The sequence below is a fragment of the Diadema antillarum genome, unplaced genomic scaffold (genome assembly GCF_040938485.1).
Source record: "Diadema antillarum isolate AM-2024a unplaced genomic scaffold, OU_Dant_1.0 seq00001401_RagTag, whole genome shotgun sequence".
Lineage (NCBI taxonomy): Eukaryota > Metazoa > Echinodermata > Echinoidea > Diadematoida > Diadematidae > Diadema > Diadema antillarum.
Window position 1 is genome coordinate 338433 of NW_027272156.1, and position 14438 is coordinate 352870.

General features: G+C 38.5%; 1 protein-coding gene across 1 annotated transcript in view; it reads right to left on the minus strand.

The window, feature by feature from the left end:
• Positions 1–3218: 3218 nt before the first annotated feature.
• Positions 3219–14438, minus strand: part of LOC139709045 (phosphatidylinositol transfer protein alpha isoform-like) — a 29531-nt gene continuing 18311 nt past the window's right edge. The window contains exons 5-10 of the mRNA XM_071621010.1: positions 13550–13627; positions 11884–11964; positions 9897–9974; positions 7993–8088; positions 7136–7258; positions 3219–5895 (exon numbers count right to left, since the gene is read on the minus strand). Of these exons, the coding sequence (XP_071477111.1) occupies positions 5836–5895; positions 7136–7258; positions 7993–8088; positions 9897–9974; positions 11884–11964; positions 13550–13627 (516 nt within the window). The 3' untranslated portion in view covers positions 3219–5835. The remainder of the gene's footprint in view (positions 5896–7135; positions 7259–7992; positions 8089–9896; positions 9975–11883; positions 11965–13549; positions 13628–14438) is intronic.

A 14438-nucleotide genomic window follows, 5' to 3' on the forward strand; every position in this document is an offset into this window, starting at 1 on the left:
AAGAGTCTCCCTTCACCCTCGTGACTGGTACATGAACTTCACATGGGAGTGTTGTGTCGAAAATTGCAGCATGAAAGACTATTTTATGACACTTGAACGAATCGTTTCGTTTACGAACATGACCCTTATCTATAGATAAGGGTATTTCACAACACATTTTAATGGGGCTAGTGGGATTGTATACGATTAACACGGCTACTAATTAAACACAGATGTTTATGCCATCGTTTTGTTTAATACATGCATATGTACATAGTTATAACGGATAACAGTCGTTTCGCCATTGATTATTCTTAAGGGTACATTGTGGCTGCAGTGCAAAAATCATTGTACTATGATATTGACTATAATTTGAAACTTTTCTTTATCAAATATATCATAAATATTATACATTTTAATCATAACCATATGAAACGAAGGATCTAGTATGTATCAGTGCAAAGTATGGGAGTGCGCCGCTCTTAAAGAATTATGAATTTTGTGTTTTTCCTCTATTTTCCTAATTTGTCTGTGTAAGTATTACATTGTATCAAGGCCATCGCATTAATATTGTTGGTGTCATTCTTATTGTAACTGTAATTTGAACATGACTGGGTATGTGGTAATTTATTGAAATGAATTATCAATGCAACAGTACTTGGAAATTATTGCTCTGGCGAGGAATGCTGTTTAAGGATGCATTAACTCCAGCAACATTCCTTCGTGAAACACACTGTAGCGCATCCCGTTCTGTGGAAGGCCAGGAAAATTTCTCGGGGGAAAAACGAAAAGAAATTAGAAATATGTGCATATATGTATGTATGTATGTATGTATATATATACATACATACATACACACGTCTGCTCCTTTCGACCAGGAGCAGACGTATACCCTTGTGTGTATGTTCTGCTTCAAAAACGGATTTTAGTCTTAACATCACATCGCATCCTGGTCGCTGATGAAGAATGCGATGACTAACCTGTTTGGTGTCTTGTTTCTAAAAACATGCGCTTATATATATATATATATATATATATATATATATATATATATATATATATATATGTATATACACACACTTGGTGATTTTATCCTACTATGAAGAGTGCTCGATATCCTCAAAGGAAGAGCTGTAGACATAAGTATTGGAACAAGTTCACGCCTGATGATCGCACCTCACAGAGGTTGCATGAAACTCAGAGTTGCAATAAATGCGGATGAACCTGCAGTCAACCGCGTGAACTTGTTCCAATACTTCTATATTAATATACATATTTTTTATTTCTTTTTTCTTTTCGGTGAAGACCAACATTTCAACTCTTGCACTTTTCCGAAAAGGAGGAACAGTGAGATGAATAATGATGTCAAAGCTACGAACCGTTTTCTCCTTCCTCTCTCATATCTCACATATTTATGAATATATATATATATATATACCGGTATATAAATATATTTGTGAGTGTGTTATTGCGAAATGCTTTTCTGGCGTATAAACCACTGTTTGAAATGTAGGGTGTTTGGTAGATATTTAGCAACTGTAATTGTCTGGACGAAAACGTCTTGTTGGCATATGTAAATGAACAAATTGTGGAAAAATAAAAAACAACGGTAAATAAATCATATCATATTATTGTGTGACTATTGTATAAAACATCAGAGCAGCTTGTGTTTATCTTTAGTATGAGCAGGACCCTGCTGCAAAAAAAAACAGATGCAACCGAACTGCTCTACTCAAAAGAGCTTTACTCCTTAGAACATATACCAGCAATCACTTCATTTAAAGGTCGTATATCCCTTTTGCAAAGCCACAAACATTTGCAAGGTTGAAGAATAATGTCTCCTATGAAGTTGTGAAGGAAATCTTATGGTACTACACCTTTAAAAAAAAAATGAAGGAGTAACCCAAAGTCACTTCACAATATTATGCTCCCTTTTGTACCGGGAAAATCAGGAGGAATTTTTTCGGGTTTATGAATAAATTCATTGGATATCTAGAGTAATGTTTCCCACTCCACCATAAAGAAACTTCAAGTTTTATCATTCTGAGGAAAGGTCTGAATTATCCACCTCTACAAAATACCAGCTATGAAAAGACTTCTTTTCTTCTGCAGGGTTGCAAAAGGGACACACAAACTTCAAAATACAAACGTACGGTGCATTTTACCGATCAACACGCAATCCACAACTACATTGTATGACTGCTGAAGAGTCAATAAGAACAACACAAGTTACAAAGATTCTCTTCTCTTTTTTATCATTCGTCTACTTACAACAGTGGATACATTAGGCATGTTTATTACGGAAAGATTCATTGATATACAAGTGCATGAATTTATACATATATTTTAAATTCTAGACAAGTGCTCCACAAAGAGGTGTAGGCAACCCTTTCATCACTCTTTAATTTACAACGAGATGAAAGATATAAAAGTTTGAGGGGAAACCTTTTTTACTATTTCAAATCAAAACAACACAACAAAGTAACCAGCGAGAAAACTGCAGCTCAGTAGACATGTGAGATCACAATGCTGCTCTTCTCCATCGCTTGATAATCACAATACGCCCTAAGATACTGATAGCCTTTGATAAAAATACACCCTTACATTACCCAAGCTCAAACACAATAGTAATCATATTCATAGCGACAATAAGAAGTAGATTTAAAGTCAGAAAAATATTACTACTGCTTTATCTTTTAATCACGCAAACACACAAGGGAGGAAAACAAAATGGAGATGTTTTATATTCACAATGAAGTCATTTTGAATTACGAGATCAACCAACTTTGAGCGCATTGCGTAAGTATATCTGTAACTTGGCAGACAAGACCCGTTTCACTAGAAGAAGTAAATTTTCTTAGGTGAACGAAGAGGAAAAGGTTATGTGTCCCTTGCGTCTTATTTGCCTGTGAGGGTCAACAATTAACACCTGTACCCAAAATGGTTCCAGTTTGTGGAGGAATGGGGCGGGTAGGATAGACTTTGGAAAACTCTGCCCCTACTCAGCAGGACCATTCAGCATAATTCCAGTCTTGTTCAACACAGGCAACAAGATCGTGACTCAACAATGTACTGGTATTCTGCTGTACAGATGTTTTTCAGATACTTGGGGGCGCCCTACATTCCACATTGCTCAGAGTGATTTTGAACTCAAAGACTAGTCCCAAGTACAGTGCTTATCTGGTTGGTTGTCCAAGAAGAACTGAGCCAACTTCCATGTCTGTATCGTGGTTTGGACTTTGAGCCTTCAAGCACTGATTAAAAATCCGTCACTAATGCCATTCAGGGCATTATTTAACTCTTCACTATGAGATTTGAGAAACCATATCTGTGGGGGGTTTTTTCGCTTTAATTTTTTTGAAATACAGCAACACGGACTAATGCACAGAAAAAAAAAATGGTACACTTAATCCACTTCTGGTTGTTTTCTGGTTCATGATTCATGGACATGTCAATCACATGCTCTACCCCTAGCAACGATCAAGTTTATCAGATTGAAATAAACATATTGTTGTCGTTTTTTTAATGGGTGTTTGGGAGCAAGAGGAATAAACCCATACAGAAGTTGGCTGGCCAACTCTCAACTACACATACACCTGTCTACTCAATAAATGTTAACTTGCCTTCCTATCAAGTCACGAATAACAAAGAACGGAAAAAAAAAAAAAACGAAGCACAGGTAATATAAGCACGAGGTCTCCGGCTGCAAAATTCCTTCATTGCCTCCTTTTTGTAAATCGACGTCATAAATAGCAGAAGTACAGAGTCCTACACGGTACATGCAGTAAAAATATACATTTCACTGTTCTAATTTTCACGAGAAATAAACTAGTCAGGTATAAATTCCAGTTTGTTTGTTTGCAGGGGGGCATGAATTAATTAATTACAATGACAGGCACACTACTACAATGAGAAATTCACTGACTGCTGGGTTCTAAAGCTGCAGGAGAATCAGTCTTTACAAACATCCCTTTTCCTTTCCACATCAAATACAAAACAAGAATAAAGGAATGTACTACAAACTTTACAACAGGTAGATTTACAAGAAAAAAAAAATCAACATTTTATTTCCATCCCCGCAGAGAAGGTACTGAACAGGGCATAAAATTCTAGAGAGCTTAACTACATAATTTCATTAAAATTCATTCCCCTCGAACGTGGAGCAGAAACCCAAAAGCGGCTATTTGCACTTGAACAAAACTATTCACTGGATTTTTTTTCAACTGCAGCAAACAAACAAACATGGCGACTACATGATTCAGATTACAGAGACTAGCATCAGTTAATCATGTATGGGAGGACTTGACAAATTGGATATACAATTACATTATTGACTGCTTCCTCGCAAAAGTTGCGAGAACATCCCTATCGCATCCGCATTAGAACATCTCTTGCCCATGCAACGAGTCCCGCTTCCAGCATCTCACATGAAAGACGTCTTTTGTCAACCCCAGCTGCACTTCGACCACAGCCAACCGATTCAAACCTGCCAGTGGGAACGTTGCAGGCCCAACGCTCACAACCACCCAACGTTCTGGGACAATTGCAGGAATTTCAGAACGATACCCACATTGCAACGTCAATGTGCATGTAGTGCTATTGCCTTTTCACACAAGAGAATCATAGAATAACAAAGAAAAAGAGAAAGATAGAAAAACATTAATCTCTTCATTTACTTTTACACATAAAAACAATGTTGATCTATTAATGCATCTTGAACTGCACATCCACCAATGCTAAAAAGTCAAATCTATGGCATGTCTTTCAATATCCTTGCATGCACAAGTTGCTCCTGCAATTTCTTCAATGCTTCCAACAATCTTTGCTGTCTTAAATCAGCAAACCATCCAAAGAGAACCATGCAGCGGAGTTCTACAGTCACAACACGTTCATCACCTCACAGCAAATTTGACTGGAGACGATCTGTTGGAAAATACACATACGAAACAGCCCAGCAACGAGCTAGCTGTAGTCTCTCGCCATTTGGGGATGAGGTTGCTATGCATGAGCAAATTGGAGGGGTCTAGGAGACGCAGAATTATGCATTGGGTCTACAGACTTTACACATTGGATATGATAGAGTATTAGTACTCCTGCTGTGTTCAGGCGCTGAAAAGTGTCACTACACATTCCCTACCCCACGTTCTTGCTTCCTCACAGTACTGACGTGATGATAACCCATTGCACAGGAATAATCATACAATGACCATAACCAAAAATCCTCTGGCTAGAAGTACGCAGCATGACTGCTCATGCGCTGCTGCTGGCCGGTAACCGCTCACCACAAACTACTCAGCAGTAAGCTACAGAACTCGTACAGGTCAGGTCGGCAAAAGTCAAGTCTTACATTGTGGCCCCAGCAGTCAAATGCACACACAACAAAACAAAACCAAAAAAAGAAGAAGAAAAAAAAGACACACACACGCCTCTGAACCAAATGTCTATCGCATTCTAAATCACAATCTGATGATAAGTAGACACTGAATAGATCGAGGTGCTATGCAAAAATATTCCAATTCACATTTCCGTGAGAGGAAACAAATATAGAAGCAAAGTACATTTGCACACTTACTCAAGACTCTCCCTCATACAAAGTCTCTGCCTAAAATTCACAATTTGAGAAGAAGGCAGCTCTAACGGTGACATGGACATGATTGCTTGCTCTTAGGGGTCTCTGGAATCTCAACAACAAAGAAAAAAAAATACAGATTTTCTCCCTCTCTTGATTACCGAGGAGATAATCATGGCATACATGAAAACAACTGTAGGGATGCTGGGCAGACGCAGACTGTAGAATGTCACTTCACATTCCATCCTTGGAGGGGAGGGCACTTGTCTCCATGGCGATAGCGTCATTTATGACTCGTCTTTATCCTTGGCGGCTGAGAAGCCCCGGACTTCACCTTCACATCGGCCCTGCAGAGAGTAGCAAGCGTTATTAACACAGTGAGAGCAGAAGAAGGTTGATCTGCTCAGGGTGCATTTCATTCTTAACTTTTTTGAGGGGCCACAATCAGACTTTTGAAATGTGTTTAGTACATAACATGGTTGCATCACGAACCAAATTGACATAAATGCCATTTCATCACAACCCAAATTGCAAAATAGCAATCAAAATAAACAAAGAGGTGCCTTTACAATTGACAATTCTTCCAAACGTAGATCCTGGAGAATCATAAACATAGCAAGCACGGACCTGTGCAGTGCATGTTCGCAAAATGGGCTCTTCCTTGAGCTTGAAAAAATTTTCAGCATAAACAGGTACAAAAGTACCCTTGTATATATGGCATGTCAAAACGCCGATTCTGCCTTCGCAAACTAAGCATAAAAATGCACACCAAGACAACAAATTTATTGGCCTCGTTTAGGAAGGGCTGATGAAATGGCATAAGCTTAAACATGCTACGGGCCTAATACACCTTTAAGACTGACTTTCACCTGTTGATTACCCACTACATACTGTAAAGCAAGATATTTTTGCAGCATGAAATTTTTGCAAATTGTCACTGGCATTCAATGAATATAGTGTAGACAGCAACTTTAGCTTGCATTCTAATTTTGTGAATCTTGTCTCTCACAAACTTCGCAAAATTGAAATGCACACTAACATTTCTGGTTTTACAGTATGTGACAATTCAAGGGGAAAAATTCCTTCTGAATTACTTCACGACACTCTTCCACAAGCTTTAAATCTAAAATGGTTCCAAACAGCAACAGAAAATAATCACCACTGCCAAAGTGCAAACTGTCTGACACACACTAGGTCTGTGGCAGTGTCTTGCTAAAAGGCAGCAAACATAAAATGTGACTGACTGACAAACTGCAATACACTGACATTTGGAAACATAAAATGCCACAGCATTTTAACAGCTGCTCATCGGTGGGAAGTTCTACACTTGAGTCGAACATTTTATTTCCCATTTCTAGTACTAAATACATTACCCTGAAGGGTAGCCATTGCTAAAATTTGAACTGATGCTTACTTACTGTTCCAGTATTAAAGTCAATCAAGAAGGACATTTCCATGGGAACCAAGAAATTCAAACTTCCTCCAAGTCTTGCAATTGTCCATTTCAACAAACGCACTACGCAGCAAACATTCTTCCTAATTCACACAAGCCCACCATGCCCCTGGAGGAACACGTTCTTCACCAACCTTATCTAGCTCGGCTTTGGTTTGGTCTTCAATGGCCCTTATATCCTCCATCGTCATGCCGTGGTACTTGTCTATTGAGCAGAAGACTTGGCGATGGAATAATGTGAACAGACGCCTCTCTTGCTGTTGGCAGAATGGGAGATAAGAGTCAGAAGATAGGTATGAACAGGTAGGTTGGTGCTTTCTTGCCCAATTAAGACAACCAGTGTGAGGACTGTCATACAAAATAGCCAAAACGTGTCTAGAAACACAAAATATGCACAATCTCTATGGCATGGACAGCCATTGATGGTGAAAGGCACTGAACTAGAGCCAAGGAGAATAAACTATCCCCAGATTTCTGTTCATTTGGTTTAGTTTGGTTTTAAGTTTGTTTGTTTGTTTGTTTGTTTGTTTGTTTGTTTGTTTGTTTTTGGTTTTTTTTAGGGGGCTTTTCTCCCTACATGTGATAAGAACACAAGTTGATGTAAGCAATAACAGTCTGGGGAGAACATAGGAGTACTGGACAGGTTATACCACAATCTGGTCACTATCCTCAAACACATTTTTTGAAGTTACTCAAAAAATGCAACCTTTGAATACTTGCTGCTATCAGTGTGGTAAAATTTCTACATTTCTTTTTTTGATTCCAAGTCCTCTAAGATCGCCGGTCATGCATGTTGCCTCTGCATTAACAGATATGACATCACTTTCAACACATATACTGCTTATGTATAGACTAATGCATGGTCAACAGCACTGGTGTTCAAAAGTCTCTATGGGTAAACATACATGTGACGCAAAATTTGTAAGCATTCACTGTTGCCCCTACTTTCTCTTTCTTTTTAAGATATGGTAAAGGCATAAAGGAAACTTACCCTCATTACAAAGGATTCAACGCGCCTCTGTAGACCCCACCACTGGAAATTAAAGGTTACCAGCTTGTAGCAACACATGAGTGGCTTCGTGGTTTCCTGCAACATCAGAGAACATACATATTCAAGATTACAAGTAATGCATATTCACAACTATGCAAATTAGCTAAAATTGTATTCAAATTAGCTAGAGACTAATCATAAAAACATCTATACATCAAATCACCTAAAACATATTCATTGATCACATGCACAAGTATTAAAATGTAACATGTGCAGCAGTTTCCACTGATTACCATTTCTTGACATGGTAACCCATACATGGAAACAACTAGACTTGGCAATTCGGTGATCAACGGAAAAGCAGGAGTATTCATACCACACAGTATGCATTCAAACAACTTGCTCAACAGCGGTATCACAGACATAAGTTTGCACATCACAGTGGTGATAGAAACGCTTCTCGTCACTCGCACTTAACCCTTACACAACCAACATCTTGACAAATCACTGACATTGCATACAGTAAGGATGTCCATGGGAATGACAGAGTTAGGGGATCTAGAGCTGCAAAAGCTCTGAGACCACTTTAGCGCAATAGTTCACTGGAAATGTGTACTTGCAGTGGGACTATTAGGCCCGAATTCATGAAGGTGGTACAAATGGACAAAAACCATGGAGCACCAAGTGTCGCACAGAATATTTCGTTACGAAATTGGTAATTTCGTTGACAAAATGACCGTTTCGTTAATGAAATTATCGTTTCGTGGACGAAATGTTCATTTAGTTTAATACAAAATGTTGTCATTTCGTTACAAAATAATCATTTCATCGACATAATGACCGATTTCTTAACGAAATATTCCATGCGACACTTGGCGCTCCATGGTTTTTGTCCATGGTTTAAACCATGGTTTCATTTGTACCACCTTCGTGAATAGGGCCTTAAAGTCTGGGGTTCAAGTTTTAGAAAGTTTACTTATGCCGTGATTTGGCTGGGGTCACGGTTACACCCTAAGACAGATACAACAAAGTCAGCATTAAAAAAAAAAATCCACTGCAATATGAATCTACCAAATTATTTTCTAGCCGAGTTTCTTCTTCTCCTCACTCAACTCCCCATCCTTTGTTAGTCTTCTTCCATGTCTTTTCTTTTTTTATGCAGATCAGACATTTTGACTTGTTGGCTAATGGCTTTGGCCCATATAAAGAACAAACAAGATCTGAAGGTTAGATTCCCTCTGCTGTGCGAAGCCAACAGGTTGCACATTATACAAATAATACACAGGTGAGAGTGTGTTAGTGGAGATGCAGCGCACTCAAGGGTATTTATAATGGTGAAACATGCATGAGGCGAAGCCGAATGCATGTTGTATGACATTGTGAATACCCGAGAGTGAGCTGCATCTCCACTAACTTTGTGAACTTACACCTGCATGTTATATGATTTATAAAATGGGTTGAAAATCAACATTTTTCATGTACTTTTATGGGTGCATAACAGTTAGCAACATAAAACTTGCTTAAGAGCCAAAATGAGCGAAAATGTTCACTCCAAACACTCAGTAGACACTCTTTACATGTCATATGCACGCATGTATGTCAGCTGTACGAGGCCGTCAGTACAAACTATTAGTAACTATTAGTAATGTAATAATTAGTAACAACTGATTGAGTGCGCATTGCTAAAGTATGCATTGTGACGTTGTGACCGTGCAGTTATACCTTCTTTGTAAGTCCCATAGGATAGAACGCTGTGCTACATGCTTTTTTGTTGCACACTCTTTGCACGGCCATGCACATTGATAAGAAAATCAAGAGCGCACACATGAGTTATGTCAGCAGTGCTGGCTGATTGGCTTTACTCTTGAATCCATTTTATAACATCGCATGACCCCTCGTCTTACCTTCCAGTCTTTGCCGAGAAGACCCCGTCCAGTCTTCTCTGACTTGAATTTACTGGGATCCTCAGACTCCTTGTAGTCCTGGGTGACCAAGGGGGATGAGGTGCAAAAACAGAACATGGTAAATCACTACATACAAGTAACATCAAACTTTGTTACGTGTATGGTATAGTTTAGGTTTGAGATGTGGATTCAAGTTTTAACTTTTGTAAGATGATTAGAAACCTCTTAAATGAAATACTAAAGAGCATACAGTTTTAAGAGGAATTTAAAGTTTATTTGATGAAAATCAGTTTCGAAATGGCTGAGATATCCAAAAACAAAGCAAAACACTGTGGTCCTAATAAAAGGTGGGTCCCACCTTTTATTGGGACCTCTTTGTTTTTGGATATCTCAACTACTTGTATCTCTAAACCAAATTTCATCAAATACACTTTCATTTCCTCTTAGAATTGTACACTCTTTAATATTACATATAAGAGGTTTCTAATTATCTCACAAAAAGTTAAAACCTGAATCCCCACCTCAGCCAAAACTATACCATCCTTTCAAGCATGACCTAATCACCACATCTTATTAATCCACCTTTTTCAATGCAGAAAGAACAGTAATAATACATAGCTTTTCAAATGCATAATGTAAATAAGACTATGAACTGCAAAGTCCTACATGAATTTAGAACAGAAATTCAAACACTGAAACAATATGTAACAGAGCTTTGCCAAACTATAAGTATATCCAGAGTTCATTAAGTTTTGATGGTATACAGACATAGATGCAAAAACTAATTCAATTTTTCAGGACTTCTCAAAGGCCTCTCCAGAGGGGGGCTTGCATCAGGGAAGGTGGGAAGACAATCTTTACACACAAAAAAATAGCACCTTGTTTTAATCATTGGGTTCCATAAAAGACATAACAATAGAAGCAGTAGAAGCAATAGTGCCAAGTCAAGTCAGGTTGAAAAGAAGTAAATTCCAACACTGTTTCTACCAAAGATCTCTACAAAAATCCCCAAGCATCCACACAACGATTCATTTGGATGGCTACCAAGGATGTTCAAGAGCCACGGATGGAGCATACAGTCAGAGTCATCACATGTATACTCTTTGATCCCGTTTACAGTGCGAGGCTCGGCTGCGGCTCGGCCCCGCCCCGCTTCAGTGTAAACGTGCAAAAGGCATTTGGCCTTGCTCTGGAGGTGGTCTCGGCTGCGGCCGAGCCTCGGGCGAGCCCGGCCTTTTCTCAGTGTTAACGCAAACTGGGCCAAATGCGCAGCCAATTTTAGTCTGGCTTCCAAACCCTCTGCTCGTAATATTTCGCTATTCAGGATATTAACCCCCTCAACGTCGAAAACTAGTATAATTTAAGGTAGTTTTGTCTTGCAAAGGATTTTTCCTTCGGCAAAGGTCTTTGCCCAAACGGCGACTTCGTCGCCACGGAATCCAGTTGGCAAAGGGTCTGAAAACCAGACTATACCAAATTGCATTTGTTTACAAGCAGAGCACCACTTCGACAAAATATTGAAAGGTTTGAAATAAAAGCGCGGCCGAGCCCGGCAGTGTAAACGGACAAAATTGCGGGGCTCGGCCCAGCCCCGCACTGTAAACGGGGTCATGGTCAGGTTCAAGTCATTTCCAGAAGCCAGAGTGAAAACAAACAGCTTGGCATTACACGTGTGCGGAGTTGAGCGTGAATTTACTGTACAAATCCACGCGGTGATACAGACGACACGATACAACGTTCACAAACTTGGTCTGTCAGCGCTCAGAATCCTCGATCCACCATTCTTTTCCATAATCTTCCATAATTTCCAGAAATATGAATGGACCATATCTGACGGTTCCATGGAATTTCAAACAGCAGAAAAGTAGATAACTCCATCTAAAAGTACGCGGATCGATAGACCCTATGGGTTTGTTTTCACTCCAGCTGCCACTCTCCATGTCACATAAATACCTGGATGTCCAACCACAAGAATACTTGCACTTACCGAAGAGGAGATATGATCATTGGCTATGTCGATCACCTGTACGTCCCTATCCTTCAACTTCTCTGGAGGTAATTGATGGACCTTTACAAAAAAAGACGAAGAAAGGACTTGTGACTGTGACAAACACAAATCTTAGTTTCATAGATAGATACATAGATAGATACATACATACATACATACATACATACATGTAAACATTCATACGAAAATGCAATATACACCAATACAATCATACAGGTACACACATACATACACACACAGATACATACAGTACATGGATACATATCCATAAATAAACTCACACACACAGACATTCACACATAAACCATTCATCATTACATATACATGTTTTATGACTGAAGTTGATGCAATTCCACAAGAAGACAGTATAATTTGAGAATGACTGAGATGTTTTTTTTTCACTTAAAAGATAATGAACATCTAAATGTGAAAAACCAGACATTTAGCCTACATTCAGATATAAAAAACTAGAAATGTAGATATGGCGACTGGTATGCCTCTGCCAAAATGCATGATTCTCCTAATAGGTATAGATAGTACATGTGGACAACGTGTGATTACATTTTCACAAAATTGGCAAAATATTAAAATGACAAGTTTGGCACATATGTGTTGAATGTTCACCTTCCTTGACCTAGGTTTAATCGGATGAATAGGAGAGCATGTATTTGGGATTTAAGGATTTTAACTTGACTTTGACCCATTCATACGTTTATGCATTGAGTAATTTTCAAGGTATGGAGAAAAATTGCAATTTCTGTATTGAATAGTAAATTGTTACGATTTTCATCTGGCCTTTGACCCTAAAATTCATAAGATAATCACTGTCAGGAAGAACATGCATAAACATGTAGTACGTTTCAAGATAACTTGAGCCACTTCCGAGATATGGAGGAAAAAATTAGTTCAGCACTTTCACTTAAGCTTTGACCTTTAGACCTTTGAGGCAAAACAAAAGAAAAAAAAACTTTCCAGAGAATCTCTGTTCGGTTATACATGCATACATCAAGTGTAAAAAAAAAAAATCCTGCTGGCATTGCATAAACATGAGGAAAATAGTAAAATTTTGAAGTGTTGCCCTTGACCTTTGACCCCTGACCTTTGACCCCATGAACCCTAAATTCTCTAGATAATCACTGCCAGGCAGTACTGTATATATGCTATGTTCCATGAAGATACCTTGAACAATTTCCAAGGTACAGAGAAAAAAGGTAAAGTTTTGATATTTTTACTTGACCTTTTGACCTTTGACCTTTGACCTCATGACCCAAACTTTCACCAGAGAATCTTAATTGGGTAATACATGTATACACTAAGTTTCAAGAAAATATCTTCAAGCATTGCATAGATATTGTGGAAATAGTGAAATTTTATGTATTTGACCTTGACCTTTTGACCTTTGACCTTGAGCATGTGCACCCAAACGTTGATAGGCACAACTTCACCCCCTAATACACATACATGCCAAGTTTCATTAGGATAACTCAAAAGGTTTTGATAGTTACCCTGTCCACAAAATTCATTACAGACGGAAGGACGGACGGACGGACGGACGGACAACCCGAAAACATAATGCCTCCGGCACCACTTCGTGGCGGAGGCATAAAAAAACAGAATGCCATCGTACACTGCAGATAATACTTACATTTTCTTGCTTGCCATCATCTTGTATGTGCCAGGTTTCAATTCGTAGTTCCATCTTATCCTTCATGTAGCCGGGATTCTGAAATACAGAGAGACATATACAGCGTTCAGATTGATCTACCTTGATCTTGTTGTTGACTAGATGCACTGTGGGCATTCTCATGATACTCTTTCCATCAAATAAACTACAGCAATTCCCCTACTGCAAAGTCAACTGGAATGCTTCTGAATCTCATGCAATCTTTCCGTCAGCCACAAGTACATGTGTTATCATTTACATCTGATGAAGTTTAGCAATCTTTGACTGTTGAGCTTGGATTGATCTCCACCCTCCCGGTAAAAAGAAAATATATCAAAATTCTGTTTCATCTCCATCCATTACTCCAAACAGCAAAGCTAATAGATTTTCTTACAACAATTTAGGGCCACAAATGTCATTTTTTGCTATTAAATTTGGATCACCTTTGAACTTGACCTTGAACCCCTGCCATTGCAGGTAACTAATTCATTGTTTGATTCTATCCTACTAGACTTTTCTTGTTTATAAAGTTCTGGCTGGATGTAACAATTTTTGCAAAAGCAAATTGATCTTTAACTGACCTTAACATTTGACCATTACTAATGCATATAATGAATCATCAATTTTAAGCTACAATTGTATTCCATCCTTCTATTCACAGCATTGCTGAACACTCATAACTAATGCTTTGGCCGAAAGTGACAATTTTTCTGCAAAAGGGCATTGACCTTTGACTTTGAGCTTGGCCACTCACAGTTAACATCTCACATTCAACATTGTCTATTTACCATATCTCTATTCTTTCAACTGAAATCATCCTACCAATGTTCACAATTTGCACATTCCTAGCAAAAGAGTCCAGATATTTCAA